This window comes from Capronia epimyces (genome assembly GCF_000585565.1).
Source record: "Capronia epimyces CBS 606.96 chromosome Unknown aczIQ-supercont1.3, whole genome shotgun sequence".
Lineage (NCBI taxonomy): Eukaryota > Fungi > Ascomycota > Eurotiomycetes > Chaetothyriales > Herpotrichiellaceae > Capronia > Capronia epimyces.
Genome location: NW_006912906.1, coordinates 2,972,435 through 2,997,092, shown reverse-complemented (window position 1 = coordinate 2,997,092; position 24,658 = coordinate 2,972,435). Strand labels below are relative to the sequence as shown.

Sequence of the window (24,658 nt, the reverse complement as noted above, 5' to 3'; positions counted from 1 at the left end):
ATTGTGGTCGATACGGGCCCCATACCATACAGAGCACTTCCATTTCGGGTTGGAGGCTGCGACCGAGATAGACTGCTCTCTGATAACGGTTCGCACCAGTCGGTCTCCAAAGGATTCTGTAAGCATCTCGGTTAACCTAAATCGTTCAAAGCTTTCGCAAGGCTAAGGCTCGCCATCTTTTCAGCTATTCTTCTCTCAGCCATCGCGGCAGAGTCGATCGCCCGAGAACGGCCACGACCCAATGACAAGCGAACATAATTTCCCATATCGGCGCCATCGTCTCCGCTGAACAGCGGTGAACCACGTTCTTGAATTCCGTCTCTCACGCTTGGTGCCCATGACAGCCGAGAGATGCAAAGTCAACCAGAAGAAGCTTTTCAGCAAGGGTCTCAGCCGGCCCAGTGCAGTGCGATCGTCCTCGCCGGCCGAGATGCACTTAAGAGAAGGCACATCAGAATCTCTTGATTCTACCATGTCGACTTGAATGAAATTGGCACAGATTAACGGGCTGATTTCTTCGTGGGCGCGCACATGATGCTGCCTGAAATATGGCGCCTCCGTGGTAGTCATACTCTAATCGAGGAGCAGGTCCATCCTCGCGGAACTATTGAATTGGCGAGCACCGGATGCTGCAAGCCTGCAACCATTGGTGTCGGCCAACGGAGAACAAGCCCCGACATGCCACATGGTCGACGGTGCATATCTCAGCTAGAGCGCAAAGACGACTGGACAAAGTAGTGGTTCGGAAATCATCCAGAGCGTCCAGTCGCATCTCTACATTATTAGAGCAGGTAGCTGGCTCAACGAGGATTCAGTTAGGTATCTCAAACCCATAATAATAATGGGACTGTGCTTGACCTTAAACCAGTCGATTAGAGCGTTGGAATATAATGAAGAGGAATTGTGGCGGACAGGCGAATCGCCGGTAGCCAGGACAGTCAGCAACGCCAGCCATCGCCACGGCCCTCGCGAAGATAGCCAGAGGGAGCTCGACAAACTGGGTGATGATTACAGACAGAATCAGTTGGTAACACTGTTCGAGTTCGGTGCAATTTCCCATCAGCCGCACCGGTATGCAGGCCGTTGCGTAGCATGAGAATGATATTCAAGGACAAAACACGCTCCATGGGGTACGGAACCCTCTGAGAACTATCCCAACCTCTTCTGCTGAGACCAGGAAGCCATCCCAATAATTGCAATCGAGGCTGTGGCAGGGAGGGCTCAGGCCCTGAGGTAGTCCGCCTCTGCAACGGACAGTATACGTAGCTAGGAGGCGGTCTGACCCAGCGTGCCGGCGGGATAACGTGGATGGCCAGGTTGCTCGGAGGTCCAGGGTGCTAAAGGCCCTTAGCCCTGTGAATATGCAGCTCCAATCCCGCACATGTGCGTTGTTTGTTATGCTCCTCCAGTCATTGTATCCCACGAGGTTCCATGTTGTATCTTGACAACGCATGCGTGAGGATTGTACGCTGTAGGGAGCGGGGGATTTTGTACGGTTAGTGACAGGCGCGCGGGTCTTGTTGTGGCCAGACAGAAGACCCCGAACGGAGGACGGTGGTGAGGTTTTTCTGGTGGTTAACGCTAGATGGTCAGCGAAGGGAGGACGGCAGCGGCAGCGCTGGTCGAGGTTTGTGCATGCTTAGCAACCAGAAGATGGACAGGTGTCAGTCAAGGAAAAATGCGATGAGGGTTGACTGGGCGATACGAGAAGACTGGCTGTGATGTGAGGGGTGACAGTAGAGACAAGCTCGCAGAGCAATCAAAGCCAGCCCAGATCTGCGTAGACAAGAAACTTTGGCATGCCGCACGAGACCAAGTGTTCCCTTGCAGTGGTAAAAGTCGAGTAGAGTCCGATGGCTGGAGGTTGCCTAAGCAGCGGGCTGGTCAAATCGAGGTCCAGAGATCGAACCCTTCGGTTGCCCTTGGAGGGGGGATGCCGATGTCAAGTCCAATGGCCTGGAGCGATAGAAATTGCGCTACAGAGGACAGTATCCCGTACAATACATTCCTGTGCCCAACAACGCTGGCGATTGGAGACGGGCTGGTAGATGGCTGGTCATTGGGTGGAGCGGACGAACAGGTGTTCATGCAGAGCATGGTTTCTCTTCCCCCATGTCATTTTTTCTGCGAGTCACAGCCATCGCTCATTGGCGGTTCGAAACGGGACTGCGTCCGGAACAGATGACCGACCCTTGTGGACAGCCGAGTGGAAGACATGGTCGACATTTGTGACCGTTGTGTGGTGCAAATAATGGCGGTGGAGTGGTACGTTCAGTCTTGTTCAAACGAGGTTGTGCAACGCGGGACTCGGGACACGGGGCGAGGCTGCGGATCAGTAGGACAGAGGAGGAGATCAAACGGACAGGAGGGTAACCTAACCAAACGGACAGGTATGGAGAAGGGAAAAGTGATCGGATGCAGCAGTTCTTTTCCTGTCCGCATCATTACGGTTGGGGTGGGTAGAAGAAGCTGGAGAAGACACAGGGATACACACAGTCGGAGACTAGCTGCAGCTGCACCCCGGAGTCCGGAATAACATTTTATCCGGTAGGCACTTTGTTTGCCAAGCATCTCTTCAGACTTCAAGCTGCGCCTTCAGTCCTGCTGTAATATACCAGGCAATCCGACTGACTATTCCTGATGATAGTGGGCATTGGGCAGTTTGTTAAATCCCACGAGCCTCGAATTGTCACCTGCTTTTCCGGCCGAGCGGGACTCACAGTGTCCCTCGGGGTTTCTCAAAGATGCTCAGGCTCGCGGCCACCGTCGAACTTGGACCAGCTACTACATAGCACAGCCCTCTACTTGGTGGGTGACCAGAGAAATCTGGAGTACACAACACCAGGATGCAACACGAACCGGAACTCTCCTCGTGATTGGCATCCGCCGCATCGCATGGTTGACAGATTTCTGAGACGCTTGAACCACCCCAAACGGGACCGTGGACAACCTACAATCCGTTTTCCATCGTCTGGTCTCTCCAGTCCGTGGCACACTGCCCAAGGGGTCGAGAGGACAGCCGGTGTCTCGCTGCAGGGAGACTTTTTATTTGACAAGTGATCTGCTGCTGTTGTTGAGCAAAGTGCCGCCGCCCATTCGTTATTCGTCTACGGTCGCTATGACTGTGAGCTGCACGTCGACGCGGCGATACAATCTCGGTTGTTCCGTCCGTTGCTGCGATCTTTGACACCTTGGCCATCCCCGGCGGTCGAACGGATCAACTGAAGACATTATTCCATCAACTCGAGTGACCTCCCAACGCCTCGCTTCCTGTCGTTGTACATAATCATGACTCCCAGCTTCAACCATTCTTGAAGTGTTCTCTGGCATACTGTTCGCAGGCCTGGTCGTTCGGAACGTCAGTGGAAATGAATCTGAAAGAGAAGATGGCGAGGGGAACCTGACCTTGGCCGGCTTTCCCAACTTCTGGCCAATGGCCTTCCACTTGTTTGCCTCGTATTCTTTGATAGCTTCGCGAAGAGCCACCGACTGTAGAGGTCAATATGGATTCAGGCAGGAAGCCAGAATGAATCGATGCAGACATACCTCGTCCTCGGCAAACTCTGCGTAGTGCATATCCTAACATGCATCAGCAAGCACTTGGATGCTCCATCCCCAGCTAGAATTTACCTTGTACCAGTGTTTCTTAACACTGCCTTCGGTGCGGGCAGGGAAAGCCTGCCGTATGTGAGCATTAATTATTCCAGGGGATGGTCAAATTCAAACTACTTTTGCGATCTCACTCCAACTATGACCGGCATCTCGCATTTGCTTCAGTCTCAGCTCCTCCTGGGGTGACCAGGGAGTGTTGGTGCGCCCGCGTTTCTTGCCCGATTCCTCTCCGACCAGAGACGGCATAGACCCCGGTGTTGCAGTCGAGTCGGCTGGTAACGATGTGCCTGGAGGAAGCGTGTTCAGCTTCGGACTGTGTGATGCTCGCCGCTTGCGAGGATTGGGGGTCGAAGTGGGTGGTGGGAGGAGCTCTGCATTTGGTTGTTTGGGTGCCAGCTGTGCATGGCCCGCTGGTGCGTCCTTGGAGGGTGTATTGGACGACGCGGTGGTCAAGGACTGTTTTTGCTTCTTGGGTGGCGGAGGAGATCTGATGGCTTCAGTGTCAGGCCCGATTCCCGAGGCCAGCAAGTAGAGAAGGGCGACGATGGGGAAGGGTAAATCGAGGCGAAAGACCCAGCTTGTCTGTCGGTGCAGTTTGGAATGTACCACTTGGGATAAGGAGAGAACTTACGACATGGTGACGACAGTGTATGTAGTCAGAAGAGGTTGAAGTGAGTCGACTATGCCGTCGGCATGGTCAACAATCGTCCAGGAAGGTCCCTTGGGGTAAGCCAGCCACACGCGCGCCTGGCGCAAGGAGCGACAGGCGTGGTATTAGGGTCAAGGCAAGTCCGTGTCACACGGTGTGAGGGACCAGCTGGTATGGCGCGGCGTGGAAGACCTTACTAGAGTCGTGGGCAGAGCAGACAGGGCGCGGCCAGGAATAGACGTGCGTACGGGATCCAGGTGTGACCGTGCAAGAGTGAAACCAGCAGGTTGAAGCCAATCACGATTATGCCACAATGCGAGGGAAGTAAAACCGGCAGACAAGGTTGAAGGTACAGTGCGACGATAACACAGGTTCTTAGGACCTCTGTTTTTCTTTCTTTCCTTTCAATCTCTTCTTTATTTTGGTTCTCGTGTTGCGCGCAAGTGGCAGAGCAAGTCGAGTCCAATAAGGGATTGTTGATCCGATGTATTACTGTAGTTCGTATGGTCCCTGGCCGATAGTGGGCTCAGAAGAGACTGAGCTAATAGGTCGAGTCAAGTTGGTCCAATATGCAACAGGAGGAAAAGGAAGACAGATTAGATCGAGGGTTCGAGCCGAAATAACAATCTCGACAGCCGACGCGGGCGGCCTCAACAGGCAACTAATGCAGAAACTGGCACCGGCGCCCTAGACGGCGGCAAGCAGATGGACGAGAAACAACGGTACTGGTCACGTATTGATGTTGTGATCGTGATTGTGATCGTGCCAGAACGGAACGGGCTTTGCATGCGACGACCTTTTTGGTCGATGGAAGACCAAAGAACAGAGTTTCGAAGGCACATGTCATGACCCGTGAGAGCATGGTTCGGGGCAGAAAAGGTGGAGGTGGAGGTGGACGTAGCAGTGGTACTGGCGGACGAGGGATCGCGGAGGTGGAGGAAGAGGGGGACGCAGACAGATACGGGCCCCGGTTGGGCCACGAGGAGTATCGAGCAGGCTAGGTAGCTGGCGTGGGAGGTAGCTGGTGTGGTAGGTTGCTAGGTTGGTTACCAGCACAGTGTGGTCAGATGGTCAGATGGTCAGAAGCTGGGGTGGTGGGTGGTAGCTCAGGTAGATACTGGTGCTGGGTACTCGTACATACGTAGTGGTGGAGGAGGCCAACCAGGCCGGGACCGTCCATCAGAGCAGCCAGAGCAGTATCCGTACCGGAGACTTTGCGGGGTAGTGCGAGCATAGTCTGGAGCTGGAACTGGAGCTGACGAGCGCTTGTCAGCATCCCAGGGCCACGCAGAGGCACAAGGGTGTCCGTTGTCCGTGGCGAAGGGGAAGAGGTGCCTCACGGTACTGTCCTCCGTCCTCCGTACTCGTACCATCACCAACATGCGAGCCAGCAAGAAATTAGAAGGTGCAAATCCGGCATCTGATCGCCTAAGATCGAACTAATATTCAATAAGTACAATACTGAACAGTTGGCAACGGTCAAGTCACCCAGCCGTAGCTTTCAAGTAGCGTGTACTTGATGCCCATGAAGCGCCGGGTGATGCGTGCATGACAAACGAGCATGCTTTGGCCGCTCGTGGTACGGATACTGTGTACACAATACTCCGTACATCCAGGACAAGATCGTTTTGCGGGATGCGTGAAGCTTGTCACCTTGAATGCCATTCATTGCCATTGCCATTATGGACGACCCTGACCCTGTTACTGTGACATCAATGACAGCGGTCGTAGGCGAGGGGAATACGCCATGTTCGCAGCGTGGCGGGCGTTTCCTTAGGCTTGGAGCCCTTGTCGTCAGGGGGCTACAGTAAGGCTAAGAGGCTAAGAGGCTAAGAGGCCTCGTGTCCCAATAAGTGAGGAATACGACAGCAACCACCGTACCCCGTATCCCGTACCCCGTACCCGTAACCCCCGCCCCCTACGCAAAGGATACCTGGTAAACCCTAAACGGATGAGGAGTCAGAGCTCAGGGTCACAGCGACTTGTAGGAACCTCTGTGTGACTTGGTCGACGCTATGTGCTGTTGTGGCGGAGATCGACACGCTTTGGGTCTGGTACATGCCACTCCGTACCTAAACCGCGCCTAGAGCTGGAGGATTGCTACCTAGGTAGTAGGTAGCTCTCTCTAGCTCTCCGTGACGTAGGAAGTGACCGCCGTAGATAGAATGTGTACGGAGTTCGGAGTACCGATACTGTAGTTCAATGATGCCTCAGCCCTCCAAGCTCATCACTTGCACGCCATGAGGACTGAGAGACCAGGGTGAGAAAGGTCGAAAGGTCGAAAGGTGGAGTCGGGTGTGAAAATTAGATCCTGGTTCTCTTTCTCTGTGCGTCACTTAGGTCACCGAGTACCTGTGACCTTGTGGTACCCTCATGTGCTCTCCAGCAAGTACTCCGTCTTCCGTCCTCCGTCCTCCGTACCGACGTGGGCATGTTCCTCGTCTCTGATATCTCTAGACCCCGAAGGAAATGGTTCACTGTTCACTCTCAGCCGCAGAATCATCCCTCCCGGCGAGTTTCGTCTGTCTGCGCGATCATGAGATGCAACCTTCTGGAACGATCTCCCGTAGACTGGGCTAACTGATTTCTCTCCTCAGCACGGCCAACAGTGATGGAAGATAGCGTTCATGAGAGTCCCTTCTGCTCCAGAACGGAGCTGGTCCTATCCAGGCTCAAACGAACTTGCCCTTGTCCAAGCTGACTCCGATCCTCGATCATGGCCACTTGGGCGCTGTTGCTGCGGCCCATTGCCTTTTGCCATGTGTGGGCATAGGTGATGACTTGATCTCGTCCTCTGACAAATGCTTCACGGTCGCACCACTCACCCAAGAACGAATTCCGCCACGTGTCCGCTCGGCATCGAATGTCGAGACTGATCCATCCAATAGCCTCTACCAGATCCAGTCGAACATCTTCGGGATCGAAAGAGCTCAGGATATCGCAATCAAGTTGCCAGATCAAGCGCTTCACGAACGGCGCACATGGATGGCCGTCACTGATCCTCCTGGGCAATTTTCCTGCAGAGGAATGAGTCAAGACATGGAAGATGGTGTTCGCATATAGCACCGGCCGAGCTTCCAAGAGGAGGGTCCGATTGACTCTCAGGAGCTGAGCAGATCTCTGGCTATGATTCCGAAAAATGCTGTCCCTGGGGAGCAAGCAGGGACTGTCGTCCTCAGTATTGGCTTCTACCATCGCCTTGCCATGGCCAAAGACCATGGCATAAATTCCCAGCCTGATCTCGAGAGGAAGGTCAAGAAATCCCATAGCTCCTAACATCACTGACTTGGCCAACCAATCGAACAGCAGACCCAATGGGTTCTATTGGCAACCACTGCTAGGACATGAAACGTTGTGAGAGATGTTGTAGCTACTACTGAAAAAGTTCTCCTTGGCGCGAAGGTAAGAGAGTCAATGCTTAAGAACTGATATGCCAAAGAACCAAATGACTCAGGGCGTCATGTGCAGAACCATTGGTATCGGGTCCGGTTGCACTACGGCCGCGGCTGGAGACGAGACAGTATACATATATTGATCTTGTCGACCGTGTTCGAACGTCCAGCCACACATTAGTCTGGCGTCTGGACAAGATTGGACCACGTTTGAGGCAGAAGCGCTCACATGAGGCTTGACAGGGCCTCCGTGGTGTTGTCGAGATGGCAGATAGATGGCTGGCTGAAGAGAAGTCCGTGAGAAGATGTTGACGCCAACCAATGGCGCCTCGTATTTGATAGCACCCTGGAGCGAACATGTTCCTGATTCGGTTCAGCTCTCAGCCGCACCAACACTAATAGCATTCATAGTTGCCTCCATATAGCGATGAACCTTGTCTTGAGATGACCGCATGATTGCATGTTTCCTGCCATACTCGTATTCCAGACCGCGCATGTCAATCCTCGTCGTTGATCCATATCTACTAGTTCGCTATTTACCCATCGTAATTGGACTGACTCCGAAGCTGTGGAATGTTGCTTCACATATATTCAAAACCGTTGACAGTTAATCGCATGCTCAGCTCGAACCAGGGTCCAGAAGTAAAAGTGGTGTCGATCGTATCCCTGGGGCCATCCTATTTTGGACCGAGGCTTCTACTGAGCCTTGGGAAACCATTTGCATGGGTGTCTGGCTGTTGCTTGTACTGGGAACACTTGTCGACATGATTGCAGCTTCTGAAAGAGATGAACATGGTGTCTCCATGTTGAGTGTTGCAGTGACTGTGGCTGTTGAGATTGCAATGCTTGTTGTAGTCACTGTGGTGGTGGACACTTCTGTAAATGGAGCTGAAGGAAAGGCGGGCGGGGAGTGAGTTTGATTTTCAGCAGACTGTCGACCGGCCCAGGCGAATAATAAGACCATCAGACTCAGCACGGCAACAAACAGGCCCTTGCGCTCGTGCGCAAAGTCTCTGGCAAGCCCCAAGTATGGCATGTTCAAGTCAGGTTCGGTGGGTGCAAAGCTTGGGGCTGTACCGGCCAGTATGTCGGGTCTCCTCAAGTCGTAAAACTCATCCGGCTCAGACGGACTATCTTGCCTGCCGGACTTCCCGTAGATCTCACGCTCACGAGATATCTGGGTGTTCTGGCTCTGAAGCAGCGGTGAAGCGCCCGCGGGGGCGACTTCGGGTGACGAGGTCTCGATGAGCGCGAGCTTGGCCTCAAGTTCTCGTTGCAACTTCTCCGGTAGCCAAACCTTGACTTCCACGTCGACCTTTTCCATTTCGTGCCATGCTGCGGCCCATGCGCCTGCTCGCATGAGGCCGTTTGCTGCAAAGACCTTGATTTCCCATTTGCGACTGATCTCACCAGTGGCTACGCGCCGCCCACAGTCGGGACACTTGACGTTATGTGGACACTCCTGATCGGTTTCGTCTCCGGTGAGGCTGCCGCTCTCGAAGCCGCTGTCATTGCCAGTGGCGTCTGCTTGGAAGTAGTGGTTGTGCCGAATTCGTGGGGTTTCGAGATCGAGGCTTTCCAGCAGTCGTTCTTCGAGAAGCTCATAGTCCTCTTTTGGGTGAGCTATCAGGATCCCTCTTGTTTGAATCTCAACATCTCCCACCAGTTTATCTTGTAGAGCAACCCATCGCTCCCTGAACTCCTCAGGCAGTAATTCGGCTATCAAGGCGTCATCCTGAGCCGTTGACCGCAGGAGGAGGGAGGGTGGTAAGAGTGTGCAATGAAGGAGCACTAGTGGGAACTCAGTTCTCAGATTGCTGTTGGGTTTCGGCGACCCTTGACTCGACTTGGTGAATCGTTTGTTGGAGGACGCATGAGGAGAGTAAGAAGTCCTGTGGCTGTACGATGATCTTTGTGAGCCGCTGTTCGTGCGGTGCCTCAAAACACTCTGGGTGTCGCTTATTACTTCGTCCCTCATCTGCAATGCCTTGACACTGCTGGGGTGGCGAAACGGTGAATTGTACTTTCTCGAACTCGTCGGCGAAACACTGGGATAAGGCACTCCCCTGCTGGGAGCGGGTTTCTCAAACAAGGGTGTCCCACCCAAGGCATGCTTGGTCGGTGTTCTTGGGCTTCCATACTGCCCTTGTCTTGGAGGAAGGGGCTGGGACACTGAGGCAGGAAATGACGAGATTGATGAACAACCCGAGATGCGGCGCTCGGTATCCAGTAGATCCTCCTCTTGTTCCTGCTCCTCTTCCTCGTCCTCCTCCGGCAACTGATCTTCAGATTCTGCTCCCGAGCCACTCCCGTCGTAGACTGAACCAGAGCAGTTGTAGTCGTGAGTTTGCGCAAGGTTGGCCGCAGGTGGAGCGGGTGGAGAAGAACATGGCTGCTGCCGTAGGGAAAGCGGAGAAGAATGCTCGAAAGGAAAGGCTTCTACTTCCACGGCGGGAGGAAAGGACGATGGCGAAGGTCGTGACATTGAGCAGGTAGGTGCCCAGTGCGGTGCGTGAATGGAGCTGATGTGAAGTGGTACTTGCGCAAAGCACAGGCAGTCTTCAAGTTGGAGCTCTGGGGTCGGGTGCGGGTGCGATAGTCAGTGCAGCGGATTTCAGCAGAAGAAGGAAGGAGCGACTGTTTACTGCAGAAGAACGGCAGGTGTTGCGCCGGGCAACCACCCCGCCCCAGCCAGTTCACGTGACGAAGCTGCGACAGGCAGCTCTCAGGCGGCTCTCTGGTCTCCCCTCCCACATACCAAAGCTGTCTGCTATCTCAAATCCAGCGTCATTGGCACTATCTCAGTCCCAATGACCCTTGCTTCTTTGACATCCTGCGTCCTGCATGCCGCACCCCACCACCCTGGCCAGGACCACACGCCCGGGCACGATCGTCCCGTCTGCCCTCAACACATACCGGGACAAGGGCAGATGTAGCCTTGGGTCAAGATGAACCGGCCGAATGACCTCCGTGGCCCCTTCTGTTACGATTACGAACACGCACACGCACACGCGGAGAAGAAACTACAAAGGCCTTTACCCCAGAAATGGTGGGTGATTACATTTGATCGGCACTTCGGGGGATCTCGGTGCACGGAGCATTGGAGTCCGTGAGCTCACAGCTTTTCGTCAACCCTGTGTTTGGATAGAAACTTGCAAGACTTTGAAGACAGTCTGCAAGGCACGGACCAAAGAGTTGGCAGAGAACATGCCGACTCCGCTGACGGTAGGGGGCCTCACAGCCTCCGCAGTTGAGGACAAGATCGAGCTCTTGATTCACAACCTCGTCAACATCAAAGACGAGACGGGTCAGTTCCTGCAGAAGCTCGCTGACGGGCGAATCATTGATACGAAGGGATGGAATGACTGGGAATGGACGCACGGGATCGGGCTCTATGGCTTGTACCAATACCATGCGTGGACGTCCTCGTCTTCCGCGCTCAAGACCATTCGGGCCTGGTTCACCGCCCGGTTGGCAGAGGGGACCACCAAGAACATCAACACCATGGCGGTGTTTTTGACTCTGGCATATCTCTACGAGGAGACGGGCGAGCAAAGCTATCTCTCATGGCTGGACTCGTGGGCCGAATGGGCCATGTACGAATTACCCCGGACTACCTTTGGCGGCATGCAGCACATCACGTATGTGGATGAGAACTACAACCAGCTTTGGGACGACACCTTGATGATGACGGTCATGCCGCTGGCGAAGATCGGGAAGTTGTTGAACCGCCCACACTATGTTGAAGAGGCGAAACGCCAGTTCCTGCTACATATCCAGTATCTCTACGATACCCAGACGGGGCTGTTCTTCCACGGTTGGCAATTTGACGACACGGCGCCCGGAGGAGTGGGCCACAATTTTGCCCGGGCCCGATGGGCTCGCGGGAACAGCTGGCTGACCATCGCCATTCCCGATTTCATCGAGCTGTTGGATCTCCCACCGGACGACGGTCTCAGGCTCTACCTGGTGTCGGTGTTGGAAGCACAATGCCGCGCTTTACGCTCCTTGCAGACCCCTGACGGTATGTGGCGAACGCTGCTTGATGTAGCGGAGGAGGAGGGAAGCTACCCGGAGGCTTCTGCTACTGCGGGCTTCGCATATGGCTTGTTGAAGTCCATTCGCAAGCGGTATATCTCCAAAGAGTATACAGCCGCCGCGGTCAAAGCCGTCCAAGCGGTATTTGAGAAGATCAGCGGTGATGGAGAGCTCATGGACACCAGCTTTGGAACCGCCATGGGACGAGACTTGAAGCATTACACGGAAATAGAAAGAACCAGCATGCCATACGGTCAAGCCATGGCGATGATGGCACTGGTGGAGTTTTTGAGGGTGTACATCTGACAGATGGCCTCCAATGCGCCGGTGAGCCGCGCAAACTCTGAACACCCGTAGATTCAATATATCTAACTCGTCGAGAGCCCGTCTAGATTTACAATCTCCCTCGCGACAGAAGGGAACCGCCGTCGGTCGCGATGACAGCACCGTTGATATGGGAGGCAGCCCTGCTGGCCAAGAAGACGACCAGGCCGGCAATGTCCTCAGGATGACCGAGTCTCCTGTTTGGCACTTCCGCGGCCAGAGCAGCCTGGCCACCTTGCAACTCCACCAATCCTGACGCCATTTTGGTGGGAAAGAAGCCAGGCGCAATGGCATTGACGATGATTCCACGAGGGCCCAACTCCACCGCAAGGTTCTTGGCCAGATGAATGACGGCGGCCTTTGACGCTGAATACGCAAAGGTGGCATTCTCCCCCAGTGTTCCGATAACGAGGCCAGCAACGCTTCCGGTCACGATGACTTTGCTCGGGTCGGATATGGGGGCCTTCTTCTTTAGAAGAGGTTCAAACTTCTGCACGGTGTAGTAGACGCTCTTGACATTGAGGTCCATCACCTTGGTGAAGGCGCTCTCAGGATGCGTCTCGAAGGGTGCGCCCCATGTCGCACCAGCATTTGCAAACAGGATATCGACATGATCCGTCGTCTTTGCCACTTCTGCAACCAACCGCTCGATTTCGGAGATCTTGGACGAGTCCGCAGGCACCGAAATGGCCACTGCGCCGGGCCGTTTGTTGGGGAGGGCGTTCAGGGCGGCCACGGCTTCGTCGCACGCTTTGGCTTTCCGCGAGGTGATGTAGACCTTTGAGCAGCCGGCTTGGAGGAGACTAGAAATCCATGGGTCAGTGACAATCCCAAATATTACATAGAGATGACATATAGTGTCCTGGTGATGGTAGGGGGAGGCCCGGTCGCCTTCGCTCACTTACCCAGACGCCGCGTTGAGCCCGAGGCCACGACTGCCGCCGGTCACCACTGCGACCTTGCCATCGAGCTTGAAGATAGTCTCGAAGTCCTGCAACTGGACCTCCTGCTTGGCGCTGCTCATCGTGTTCTGTGAACTGCAGATGTCTGTCTGGGGTCGAGTTGGGCTGTCTACCAATACCTGTACGGAGTACGGACGAGGAGGTCGTATATCAAGATGGTGGTATATGGTGTAGGCCAAATTAGAGAGTAGACAAAGGGATCTTCAGGTCAGAATCCCACGATATAGCCGAGATCATTTCTAGTAGTAGGTAGGAGGTATTGTACACGTCCGGAATACTAGATTCCGCCCACTGGGTTTGGATTCCGAGAGCCCAACTTGATGGCAGACGCAGTCGAGACGAGAACGAGAACAAGCCGAGGCACAGCCGAAAGGGGAATGGTGCAGCTGGGTGCAACCCGGGCGGCAAACTGGGCAACTCTGCCGAGTCCGGTCCATCAATCACTCACTCTATCGCACTCTCGCTCCATCATTCGGTCACCACATCGATCGTTGCATCAGCCAGCTGCATTGTTGGGAGCTGTGTTGCTCTGATATTGTGGACAGGTATGTCTAGTCGGTCCTCGCTGGCCCTGCCTCACAGAATGCACATGTCAATTGCCGTCAATGCACATGCATGCCCGGATGTCCTCCCACGACGTTCCTATTGCCGCTCCGTCAGGGAGGAAACTACACTGCCTTGGTCTAGCTCGGCGAGGAGGCAGTTCTCCCCTGCCCTCACTGAACTGGCTGCCTTGGAAGGTGGGAGACAGAGACACATACTTTTACGGACCTGTTTTCGACAGCCATTGGCATTGCCCATTCCTCTGTGAAGAGAGAGTGCCCTCGAAAGGGTGGTACCATACCCAGGTGAAGAAGGCTACTGGTTGTTGAAATCCTCGGCTATCCATCAGCAGGACATGCCTAGTACTCCGTACTTGGTGGGTTCTGTCGACTACTTGCATTGACTGAAGAGTCAGGTCCTGTATCGTCCCGTCCTGGTGGAGAGTTCTTCTCAAGAAGCAGTTCTCCATGTTTCACAGACGGAGAGATTGTTTGCTTCCAACAGCGAGGTAGTCGGGCAACAGCTGCGGAAGTTGATCTGGAATACCAGGCTGTGTTGAAGGCCGAGAGTTTGCTCCATCAATGGACCAGAATCGAGGTGACTTTAGGTACAACACCGTCGTACCTTTCGCCCTGATCAAACGGTCAGCCGACATGCTGTTGTGTCACCGTGAAAACCACATCTTCTTTCTCATGTTTCCTTGATTCAGATGTATATTCCAGCAGCTCTGCCGGTATTTATAGACTCTGATTCTCCTGCCTGACTCATTGATCACTTTCTTCTCGTCTCTCCTTCTGACGCTTCTACCTCACGCATTTTTCTCATAGTGTCTTCACTCCCCAACACCCCCACCCCCACCGGCTCCCAGTATCTTCCTCGATCAACTGTCCGATCCTCACTACTCTCTCGTATCAGCACCTCTTCCAGTGCTCGCTACTTTGCAGATCACCATCGACACCATCACTCGATCTGTCTTAGGCTAGCACGATGACGCTTCTCATGACATTTGCACATCTTATCATTGTTCTCACGGCGTTGATTAGACCGAGTTCAGCCCATCCGCAAGTCAATCGCGACATCACGTCCGGCTCAGTCACCTCGACGTATTTGCCCACCAAGACGTTCACGGGCGCTCCAATCTGCAACACCGGTGGGGGAGACTGGCGAATAGATCCCCCGACAGCGATGCGACTTGCCCAGGTTTTTTGCGATGAACTTGTCAAGCCACAGAACTATCCCGTCGAAGGTAACTGCTACAACCAAAAATACATCTATCTGTCACTCCCCTCTCGTGTTGTCCTCAGCCTGCCTCTGCCATAGGGCTGCCATAGGGCTGCCATAGGCTATAGGTTGGAGCTGCAAATTGAAATAGACCCATACTAACGACGGTGGCGTGTTTCACAGGAGCCAGTTTCTTCTCGGCACACTATCCCAGCGAATTGTCTCCGCAGCCCGGGTCTCCAAACTACACTGAGATTGAATTGTCCGGGCTTTTCGCGAGGGGCGGACTGTACAGATCGAAGCCATGGGTGGCCGAGGGTGTTCTTCACGTCGAGGGCACGGACGAACAGTGCGAGAGGGACAATTGCACCAGCGCCCTACAGAGCGCCATTGGAATGTGTAAGTATGAAGTATAGGATGAGTAGGGGTTTATTCCTTTCTAGCGTGGCCTCAAGCAAGGAAAGCCCATCACATCCCATTATCGTCTATTTACTATCCTATCACCAGGACCACACTCTTCCAGTCCTATTCTAGGGCCACCACTTTCCAGTCCCATTCTATCGCCACCACTTCTTTCAATCTATCTATCTCCCCCTCAGTGCCAGGATTCCATTTCCTTACGGTCGTGAGGGTCAATGTCGACTACTACAGTCTCAATTGACATGTACAACCTCACTACTGACACTGACACTGACACTGACACTTGCAATACTCTTCACAGGCGAATGGAACTCCCACTACGTCGGCGGAGACAACGACTTCCTCTCCGATTGTGGCGTATACAGCATCCTGATCGCCAATTGCAGCGGCAACTGGTTCGACCCGGACTGTGACAAATGGCACGAAATGCATCCCAACGTCGGACTTTCCAAGAACGAGAGCCTCGCCTCCCTCGGCCTGCTCCCTTCAACAAACACCACTACGAGTGTGTCGATAACGCAGAAACCATTAACATCGGGGTCGGGGACAACGCAGAAACCATTGCCATCGGGGACAGCCACAGCGACAGAGACCATCACCCTTCCTTTGTCTTTGTCTTGACTCGCATTCATGGGTTGAGTTGAGCTGCTGGCGAGGGGAGTGGAGGACTACGACTAGACTACGACTAGACTACGACTAGACTACGACTATGACTATGATCAAACCGTCAAACTTGGACTTGGACGATCGTGACCGACTTGCAGTCCATTTCTTGCTTGCTGGTAAGGTGGGGTGAGGTGAGTCTCAAGGCCAGGACGGGACAGGACGAGCGTTTATGACATGGTCAACCATAGCTGACTTGACTTGACTCGACACCATACGTCGTTGTCGGGCGTTGAGCTGCGCTGATGAATGGTGAGGTGAGGCTGAGGCTGAGGCTGACTCAACCTGACCTTGAGCTTGATTTTGAACAAAAAACAAAGAACAAAGAACGAGATGTGTCGGTGTGGCGGTGGCCACTGGAGTCCGACCGCGCCGGCATGGGATTTTGGCTTGGGCTTGGGCTTTGGGCTTTGGGCCTTCATCGCATGCGACCTGCAGATTGCAGACCTGGGCAGACCTGGGCAGACCTGGGCTGGGCTGGGCTGGGGCGGATAGAGCTGTACTGGAGACCACGATACCGACTAGACTGGACTGGGCTGGACTGGACTGGGGTGGGTGAAACGGATGAAAGTGCTGGCGGAGCTGGTAGTAGGAGTTTGGACTGCGGTGCTAATTGAGCTGGTCGAGCTAGTTGAGCTGGTTGGACTACTGAGCTAATTGAGCTAGATGAGCAGGATACCATGTTCTACAGCTACAGAGAAGAGATCACAAACCAGATCACAAACCAGACCACAAACCAGACCACAGACCACAGACGAGATCGAGGCCGACACTACAACTAGCTACCTTAGCTAGCTAGCTAATCCCAATATATTGCATTGTATCAGGGAAAACAAACAACAATATTGAGACGAGACGTGATGAGACGTGACGTGACGTGACGTGACGCGATGCGATGAGATGAAAAATAATACAATTCCACGCAGCTCGACATGTCACACATACTAGACTGCGAGGCTGCGAGACTGAGACTGAATGCTACGGCGGTAGCAACTGGCTAAGGATCTCAGCTTATAGTAAGGCAGTAAGGCAGTAAAGTAGTAAAGTAGTAAGTAGTAAGTAGTATATGGATATATATGCTCGTCTCTCGTCTCGACGTTGATTTCATCCTCTTCTTCACCCTCTTCCTCTTTCTCATCATAGTCCTCATCCTCATCCGTATCCTGACTTATCCTCGATATCATATACCGGCTGGCCAGTCCTGTGATTAATCTACCATGTCATGTCATGGGTGGGTTGGTTCAACAATACCAAACGCACAATCACGCTGCGTCGATGTTGATGCCGATGCCGACGACGTGTCCATGTCCATCTCCGTGCCCATGTCAATGTCGATATCGGTATATTCGTATTAGGCCAAATCACAGACTGAATTCCAGCCGGTTGCCAGCATAGTCTCGGGCGAAGAAACGTTGGGGGAACTCGACGCCCTTGGTTCCTGTTAGAGATGAAGAGAAGAAGTCAGTTTCAGTCTCAGTTTCAGTTTCAGCTTCAGCTTCACTTCCAGGATAGAATCAGAACCAGAATCAGAATCAGAATCGTCTTCACCAAACATCAGATACCAGCATAGCATTTCCGACAGGGCACGGGCACTGGACACCAGCAGAGCATATCCGACAGTGGTACAGGCACAGGACACAACCCAGACCCGGACCGAGCAACACAGCCCTCTTCCTCTTCCTCTTCCTCTTCCTCCCAGACTTCGAAGTAAAAGGTGAAAGGTGAAAGGTGATCAGGATCAGAATCAGAAAGGTGAAACCATTTCGGTTTCGGTAAACAGAAACGGCAGAACTCGAGCAACACTTGACCGAGATCAACAACCAGCAAGGCCATATTCATGTTCTCCTCCACACACACATACCCATGCCCACACCTAGACCTACCACACCTAGACCTTCCCACACCTAGACCTACCACACCTATACCTACCCTACCCCCCGCATAACGATAACGTCAAAGAAAACCACAATCACTCACCACTGTTCTCCTTGCCCGGCTCATCCGCCTCTCTGGGCGCACCGTCCCCCCCGCGCAAGTAATGATCCCAGATCCTCTGCCTCAACTCGAGCAGGGCCTCGGGCGACCCGAGACGGAAACACGGGTGGCGCGACGACTTGTTTTCGGCCAGGAATTCCGTGGCCGGGCCGAATGCGATGTGGACTTGCTGATAGGGAGTGGGAGCGGGATTGACGCCGTTACTGTCTCCGTTACTGTCTCCGTTGACCGTGGCCTGCACATGCGCAGCTTTGGGGATGATGTCGAACCATGCTAGCGTCCCCTGCTGTAGAACCGGCACGGGGCGCGGAGTCAGCCCGAGCGTGTTGCCGTAGAACTCGTTGGCCGCGGACAGCGAGCCGTGAGGGACGGTGAGGTTGATGTGGGCGAAGCCGGTGATCATGGTGGTTGCTAACGGATTGAGGGTGAGGGTGAGCAGGGGGCGTCAAGACCGTGATTGAGGTGAGCAGGGGGTGTCAACAGATCGTGATGGAGGTGGTTTGATGCAAGATGCTGGGCGAGAAGCGAAGTAGGTTGAACTGCAATTCAAATCTCGACAGGAAGAATAAAATCAAGAATCTGGATATAATAGCAGAATACCAAATAGTTGAGTCGTGTGGAGAGCAGAGGGCGAGATGAACGGCTGAGTGTTTAGCCGTCGGTCGACCTTCGATCGGTATCTGGCCGTGTTCGAGAGATGCAGCATGCGATCAGACTCGGCGAGAATTACGCCTTCGGGGGCGGGGCATATATCCGGGGGTTCCTGAGGTGCACCACGGGGTTTAGGCGTCACAGCTAAGGGGCTTAGAGGCTTAGACGCCTCTTAAGGGCACCTAAGGGGGTAGGGCTTAGCAGGGGTAGGGCTTAGGAGGCGTAGAGCTTAGGAGACCTAAGGCGTAGGAGACCAAGCGTCCAGGCTTAGTTAGCTGTAGGTTAGCCTGGCTCTCTACCGTGCCGTAGGTAGACCACATCTGCTACAGTGCAGTAATTTACCCTAACCCTAACCCTAACCCTAAGTCATGGCAACAACAAGCTGGAGAAATTACCAACTTGAACATCAAAGTTAAGTATTGCAGGATATTGTGCTTGCCTAGGTCCTTACTAAGGCACCTATAACTAAACATGCAACTGTATCCATCCCTACTACCTACCCCTACTGCCCCCCCTCATTACTCAACGACCTTTGCCATTCAGCCAGTACCGCTTCCGAAGACTGAACTTGAGGATGCTTAGCACCCAGGACCTGCCTTTGTAGTCGAGTGCATTCCATCATATGCTGGACAGCCTCGGTCTTTCTGCCTTGGTGTTGAAAAGTGATTGCAGATTGGCGCTACTGGCCAGCGTGTCGGGGTGCTCAGCACCCAGGACCAACTCTTGTAGTTGAGTGCATTCCATCATAAGCTCGACAGCCTCAGTCTTTCTGCCTTGGTGTTCAAAGGTGAGTGCCAAATTGGCCATACTGGCCAGCGTGTCGGGGTGCTTCGCCCCAAGCAGCATCTTTCTCATCTCCAGTATCTTTTCATTCAGCTCTTCCGCCTCCTCCAGCTTCTTCTGAGACAATAACATCGAGGCCAGGGCGGCCATAGTGGTAAGCGTGTTGGGATGACGCACCCCAAATGCCCTTCGACTCACAGCCAGTATCCGTCGGCATACCTTTTCCGCCTCCTCATAATCCCCCCGGTCTCCTAGTATTAGTGCCAGTTCGGTTTCACTCATCAGGGTGGAAGGATCATTTGGCCCTAGCGTCCCTTCCATCGTCTCTGCCACTTCACGCTCTAGTTCGTAGGCCTCCTCGAGTCGCTTCACTCGCCGGTAAGCTCTCGCAAGATCATGCTGTGATGATAGCCGATCAGGATGACCTGGAGGCAGCATAGTATTTCCGATCTTGACAATGCGTTCCAACAATCCCGACGCCTCTTCATAGCGCCCTGTATTCAGGCAATGATTAGCAGAAAGCCTATAAAATGGTAGCAATTTTGACAAGGGTGTCGGAATCATTGGATCGGCCTTGTACTCCTGGAAAACGTGGTTCAGAAGTTCGACCAGTTCTGCATCAGCGAGTATTTGCAAAAGAATTTGACCACATCGAAATAATATCCACAAAATCATTTCTTCTGGACCGCCGGAGAATGCGCCGGCAAGATCGCCAGCGAGCAAAGAATGTAAGTGGGGTCGTAACATTCGCTGGAAATACCATTGGAATAAGGACGACTGGAGGTTGGATAGAGCAATTATGCCACCTGCATTTAACCAAGACCTAGCTTGCTGGTCGCTGTTCTGGCGGTCTTTGGCCCATGCGTGCACCAATGGGTGCATGGAGAGTCCACGATCGTCTCGAATAACGAAGGATAGAGATTCAAGCAAGTGGATCGCTTCAGTGAGACGAAAAGAATCTCATTCTTTGTATCCTGGTGGACCGACAAATTCAGGTAACGGCAGTGTCTGAGTCTGCCACCCAGTCAGGTATGTCGACCCTAGCTGCAATTTCTGTGTTTGACTCATCTGCAGTTGGACCGCACCGTTCCATGCATCTTCGAATATCTTAATGGGAACAGGACTGAAATGCAGCATCGAAAGCACGTCCAGTAAATGTGAAGCATCTGTTCCGCGTTCACCTTTCTCCAAAATAGCAATGGAGGCTTCGAATGTAGCGTAAATGTCCCCGTATCGAGATATTGCTTGCCGTGGTCGATATCGGAGTATTTGCTGAGGATGCTGTTGGAAACGCTTAACAAATTCGACCAGTTTGCAATGCCCTGCGGCGATGAATGCACCAGCCTGGATGATTGCAAGAGTGTGTGACTCCAAGATGCTGATAACGCGTGTTGCGTCTTGAGAAGAGGATGAAGATCGACTTGGATAAGTCCCTGATGCCTTCAGAAGCAGTTCGGTAAGCTCCTCTGTAGTGAGGCAGCCCACAGTCACTGCTCCGATCGTGCTGTAGCGCTGACAGTCTGTCATGCGAGAAGTGATAATGACGGTGCCGTCCTTCCCAGATGGAAGAAGTGTCTGGTAGTCGGTCTCTGGATCGTCAGCATTGTCTAGGACGAGAAGCCATCTCTCCCTAGTATTGGTAAGTACTTGGACGGCATCCCGAGCATTCTCCACCGTAACTCCAAGCGCTGTCGCCACAGCGATGAACCCCCTTTCAGCAAGGGAAAGTGTGCTAACGTCAACCCAGAAAATGCCCCAATACCTGTGCCGGTGTCAGCTTGGAGACCAAGTTGGCCAATGTTCAGGGTCAAGTTGATGACGAACTCTTCTCGCATGTCGTGCGCAAGCTTCAGACAGATCTCGCTCTTGCCCTGACCACCCAGTCCAGTGATAACCAGTATTCACGGTAGATCAGCCTGACCGGTCTGGCCCGAAGTCAGAAAGAAGACATCTAGGGCCTTACGTCTTGCACCGGCTATGACGAGTGCCAAAAACGTTGCGTTTCCATTTCTCGTGGTCAGGTGTAGGGTCAAAATGGCCAACTAGCCGTCTTGCGGCTAGACTGATTATCTCTCCGTCATATTTCGAGGCAGTAAAGGGCCGTCGCAGTCTCGTCCTCAGGCTCGGACGAGCAAAGACAGTGCTCGATCAGGCACAGAATCGTTCGATGCATTCTTCGACAGGTCATTTCCAGCCGTCCGAGCATGATCGCGATAAGTCTGGTAAACATCAACAGGCGTCACTTGTTTGGAGGACGACTGAGGCAGATATACCCGCCACTACTGGATCCGAACATGAAGTCAAAGATCTCGCACGGCTTCCTGGTAATGGTCTCAGGGGCTTCTGGCCAGTTAGAACAACACCTCTACATTCAGCAGGACAATGCAACTTACAACCGCCGAGTTGCTTGGCCAATTCATCGCATATGTACTTCATGAGGGTTTGTAAGATGAGAAGACTCGAGTAGCTCTTAAGTCCCCCACCATCTTCGACAAATTGTCAGTCGATACGGTAGCTTGGAACTGTACTGGACGTAGGACACAAACCAAAAGTAAGCACGATTGGAGGACCAGCCTTTGGGGGACGTGCTGTTGGCAAGGGGTGCTCCTCCTCCCAAACGGACATTTCGCCTCTGATGGATGGTTTGAGAGATTTCAGATCATCAACCAGGTCTTTGATCCTCTGGCAGTGCTCCAGTAATCTTGCATCATATTCACCGTCTTGGGATCTGGAATTTGGGATTGACGTACTACGTGTATAAGAATAAGAATCTTGTTTATCCTCTATCAGCCTAAGCAGGTAGCCGATGCCGCCGAAAATCCGCTGCAAGCTAGTCTTCAACACATGACCAGAGCTCGACAGATTGCGCAGATACTCGAGGAGTGGAATGCCGGTGTCTGAAAGATCATACGCCCAGACCCGAAGATCAACCAGTAGGGTCTGCAGGGATGAAGTCACATCTCTCTTCTCTGAAAGTGTATTTGAAGCCGCCCACTCTCGGCTCTTCTTCAGGCATGATTCAAGCTTAACGGTAAGGTCGACGTATTGAATGTCAAGAGGACCGGGTTCGGCGCGAGCGTTGCTGTTGTCGTCGGTGCCGTCGCTGTTGTCGCTGTTGTCGCTGTTGTCGCTGTTGTCGCTGTTGTCGCTGTTGTCGCTGTTGTCGCTGTTGTCGCTGTTGTCGGGTGGGTGCAAGTAGCGTTTGGGCTCAGACCTGTGGCGAGATATGGGAGAGTTGCTTCGGATAGTGGGTTGTCCCACTGCGGCCGGGTCCGGCGCCGGTCTTGGTGGTAGTATCTGTAATACTGGGACCTGACTTGGCTGAGACAGAGGAATCGGCGGAACTTTGTATACCTTTTCCATGCTGGGTTTGTACCGATAGCAGCGCCTGCAACTGTGCAAAGGTAAGGTAGGTAGGTGGCAGTGACGACTTGCAAGGTATCTACACTGCAGTCTGCGCGATCACGGGACCCCGACTGCTATAAATAGGTCGCCACGTACCTCTTAGGCTGACTGGGCAGCCGCCTGCGATGAGGCTTTCTTCTCGCCTGCGAATGGAGGCGACGTCGACGACAACGTCGCGAGAGGCGACGTGAATATTGCCTTCACCTTAGTCGTACAATGGTCGAACCCACGATCCCGGCTGGCGCAACTATTGCGGTGTTCATAATGACGGTCATAAGCTGGTATGGCATGCTGAGGACAGGGATTCAGCTTGTCCACGACGACATTGAAGGTCACAAATCCGCCGAAGAAGACATTTTTGATATGCTTGTGGACCTGCAACACCAATCAACTAGCGAAAAGATCATGGCAAATCTCGAAGCAAACACCCAATGCGGTTTTACTACAATACTGGGGTGCAACACGACTCAATATGATCAACGAGAAGCTTCAACGCATCCAATCAGACCTGGCAAAGGCAAGGAAGAAACTGGGTCGACTTGCCGAAATGGAAAGAGGCAACTGGGTGAATCTGAACAAAGTGAAGAGGGCGTTGTACAAAGCATCATTCATTTGGGCCAAGAAAAAATATGTCCAAGACCTGATTGACAGGTGGCCAAACAACATGGATGTCATCAAGGTACAGTCAAATAATGGCTGGCAACAGCAGAGACGTCGCCTTACCAGAGAAATCGCGCACATGACCCCATATCACACCCAAGTGGCTCATCTGCTTGTGGAGATCGCCATGCGAAACCTGAAGGACACGGATACCCTACGAACCTGCTGTCAAGTCGTCCGAGACGAAATTACCGTTTTTCTAGATCTCGATCTGTTCGACGCCTTTACCGCCGAGACTGAAGACCAACTTGTCGAGCGCATCGCACAGGCACACGAGGTCGGCCATCTCAGGCTGGAGCTGCTTCTCCGTGAAGCCAACCGGCAACAGGCAGAGTTGACAAGGGTTGTTGTCGAGAGGGTCTTCACTGACGCTGTGCCCGAGTCGAGGATTGTCGACGCTTTCCGGGCCATCTTGGGTACGCTGGAATGCACTCCTTACTTCGCTTCCAATGCCACGACATTGTTCTGCTTGTCCAAATTTCGCCGTCCAGGAGATCCTTGCTCCAGACTGCAACAATCAATGCGAGAGGTCCCTTGCTGATCAGGATCCGCCAACTTACGATGCGCATACTGGACAGTTCTTGTTGCATGAAGCTTTTCTAGGAACATTGTCCAACGCCCGGGCAGCATTTGAACTGGCCCAGGCATGTCTACTCTTCCTTCGAACCTCGTGGATCCGGGGACTCTGTCGGTGCACGGTTCGATGTGGAGCTCTGCCCGGCACATCCGCTGAGAGACGGCATCAATTCGGTCTAGAAGTAGTCGAAGCAACACATCAGCCCCCTTTATGGCGCATCCCTCATTTCCCTGACCGTTATGAGGTGGGATCTCCTGAGCATTCGTGGTGCACGACCAACCATCATTGGTATGGCCTCAACAAGCCGATCCGACATCTTGGCCTTTTGCTGGTCGAGCTCTCTTTGAGTACGATAGTGTTTCCGCAAACAAATGGCGATGAGGACGGGGCCGCCCCTGTTGCACGACTCCATATATTTGTGACTGCCAACCCCGGACTCTGGGATTGGCAAACTGTCAGCCTCGAGACAGCCTTGGGACTTGTGAGACAGTCATTCAACGATAGCGAGCTTGTTCCGAGCGCTGTCGAATATTGCCTCACCGCATCACTCCCTCACTCGCCTTCCGACGACGAGATGGCGGTATATCTTCGAGCTTTCTATTTCAAAGTTGTGAAACCGTACGTCCCTCCCCCTAGATTGGTGTATCCTTGTTAATCTGACCAGTCTTCGGGACATATATGACATCCGACTTAGCAGTGTAGGCCCTTCGTTATGATTGACGGAAGCAGAATTGCAGGTTCTGGTCCACGATCGCCGAGGTTC

The 24,658-nt window shown here is 53.3% G+C and overlaps 10 protein-coding genes across 10 annotated transcripts; 3 read left to right on the top strand and 7 right to left on the bottom strand.

The window, feature by feature from the left end:
• Positions 1 to 3,301: 3,301 nt before the first annotated feature.
• Positions 3,302 to 4,248, bottom strand: A1O3_04345 (uncharacterized protein; the record flags this gene model as incomplete). The annotated part of the gene is made up of 6 exons (XM_007734475.1): positions 3,302 to 3,343; positions 3,406 to 3,489; positions 3,547 to 3,579; positions 3,631 to 3,678; positions 3,730 to 4,189; positions 4,244 to 4,248. The coding sequence occupies 6 exons, from the start codon at positions 4,246 to 4,248 to the stop codon at positions 3,302 to 3,304; spliced, it is 672 nt and encodes a 223-aa protein (XP_007732665.1).
• Positions 4,249 to 6,898: 2,650 nt separating this feature from the next.
• On the bottom strand, positions 6,899 to 7,531 carry A1O3_04344 (uncharacterized protein; the record flags this gene model as incomplete). The annotated part of the gene is made up of 1 exon (XM_007734474.1): positions 6,899 to 7,531. A coding segment is annotated over one exon (633 nt), but the record flags the coding sequence as incomplete, so codon positions are not given.
• A 741-nt stretch (positions 7,532 to 8,272) lies between these two features.
• Positions 8,273 to 10,138, bottom strand: A1O3_04343 (uncharacterized protein; the record flags this gene model as incomplete). Its single annotated transcript, XM_007734473.1, has 1 exon — positions 8,273 to 10,138. One exon carries the CDS (start codon positions 10,136 to 10,138, stop codon positions 8,273 to 8,275), a length of 1,866 nt encoding a protein of 621 aa, XP_007732663.1.
• Positions 10,139 to 10,860: 722 nt separating this feature from the next.
• Positions 10,861 to 11,997, top strand: A1O3_04342 (uncharacterized protein; the record flags this gene model as incomplete). The annotated part of the gene is made up of 1 exon (XM_007734472.1): positions 10,861 to 11,997. One exon carries the CDS (start codon positions 10,861 to 10,863, stop codon positions 11,995 to 11,997), a length of 1,137 nt encoding a protein of 378 aa, XP_007732662.1.
• An 88-nt stretch (positions 11,998 to 12,085) lies between these two features.
• On the bottom strand, positions 12,086 to 13,039 carry A1O3_04341 (gluconate 5-dehydrogenase; the record flags this gene model as incomplete). Its single annotated transcript, XM_007734471.1, has 2 exons — positions 12,086 to 12,818; positions 12,921 to 13,039. The coding sequence occupies 2 exons, from the start codon at positions 13,037 to 13,039 to the stop codon at positions 12,086 to 12,088; spliced, it is 852 nt and encodes a 283-aa protein (XP_007732661.1).
• A 1,468-nt stretch (positions 13,040 to 14,507) lies between these two features.
• On the top strand, positions 14,508 to 15,782 carry A1O3_04340 (uncharacterized protein; the record flags this gene model as incomplete). The annotated part of the gene is made up of 3 exons (XM_007734470.1): positions 14,508 to 14,766; positions 14,925 to 15,140; positions 15,463 to 15,782. The coding sequence occupies 3 exons, from the start codon at positions 14,508 to 14,510 to the stop codon at positions 15,780 to 15,782; spliced, it is 795 nt and encodes a 264-aa protein (XP_007732660.1).
• Positions 15,783 to 17,793: 2,011 nt separating this feature from the next.
• A1O3_04339 (uncharacterized protein) lies at positions 17,794 to 18,222 on the bottom strand (the record flags this gene model as incomplete). Its single annotated transcript, XM_007734469.1, has 1 exon — positions 17,794 to 18,222. One exon carries the CDS (start codon positions 18,220 to 18,222, stop codon positions 17,794 to 17,796), a length of 429 nt encoding a protein of 142 aa, XP_007732659.1.
• An 866-nt stretch (positions 18,223 to 19,088) lies between these two features.
• Positions 19,089 to 20,135, bottom strand: A1O3_04338 (uncharacterized protein; the record flags this gene model as incomplete). Its single annotated transcript, XM_007734468.1, has 1 exon — positions 19,089 to 20,135. The coding sequence occupies one exon, from the start codon at positions 20,133 to 20,135 to the stop codon at positions 19,089 to 19,091; it is 1,047 nt and encodes a 348-aa protein (XP_007732658.1).
• A 78-nt stretch (positions 20,136 to 20,213) lies between these two features.
• On the bottom strand, positions 20,214 to 21,088 carry A1O3_04337 (uncharacterized protein; the record flags this gene model as incomplete). Its single annotated transcript, XM_007734467.1, has 2 exons — positions 20,214 to 20,964; positions 20,991 to 21,088. 2 exons carry the CDS (start codon positions 21,086 to 21,088, stop codon positions 20,214 to 20,216), a joined length of 849 nt encoding a protein of 282 aa, XP_007732657.1.
• Positions 21,089 to 23,130: 2,042 nt separating this feature from the next.
• On the top strand, positions 23,131 to 23,859 carry A1O3_04336 (uncharacterized protein; the record flags this gene model as incomplete). The annotated part of the gene is made up of 1 exon (XM_007734466.1): positions 23,131 to 23,859. The coding sequence occupies one exon, from the start codon at positions 23,131 to 23,133 to the stop codon at positions 23,857 to 23,859; it is 729 nt and encodes a 242-aa protein (XP_007732656.1).
• Between the last annotated feature and the right edge of the window lie 799 nt (positions 23,860 to 24,658).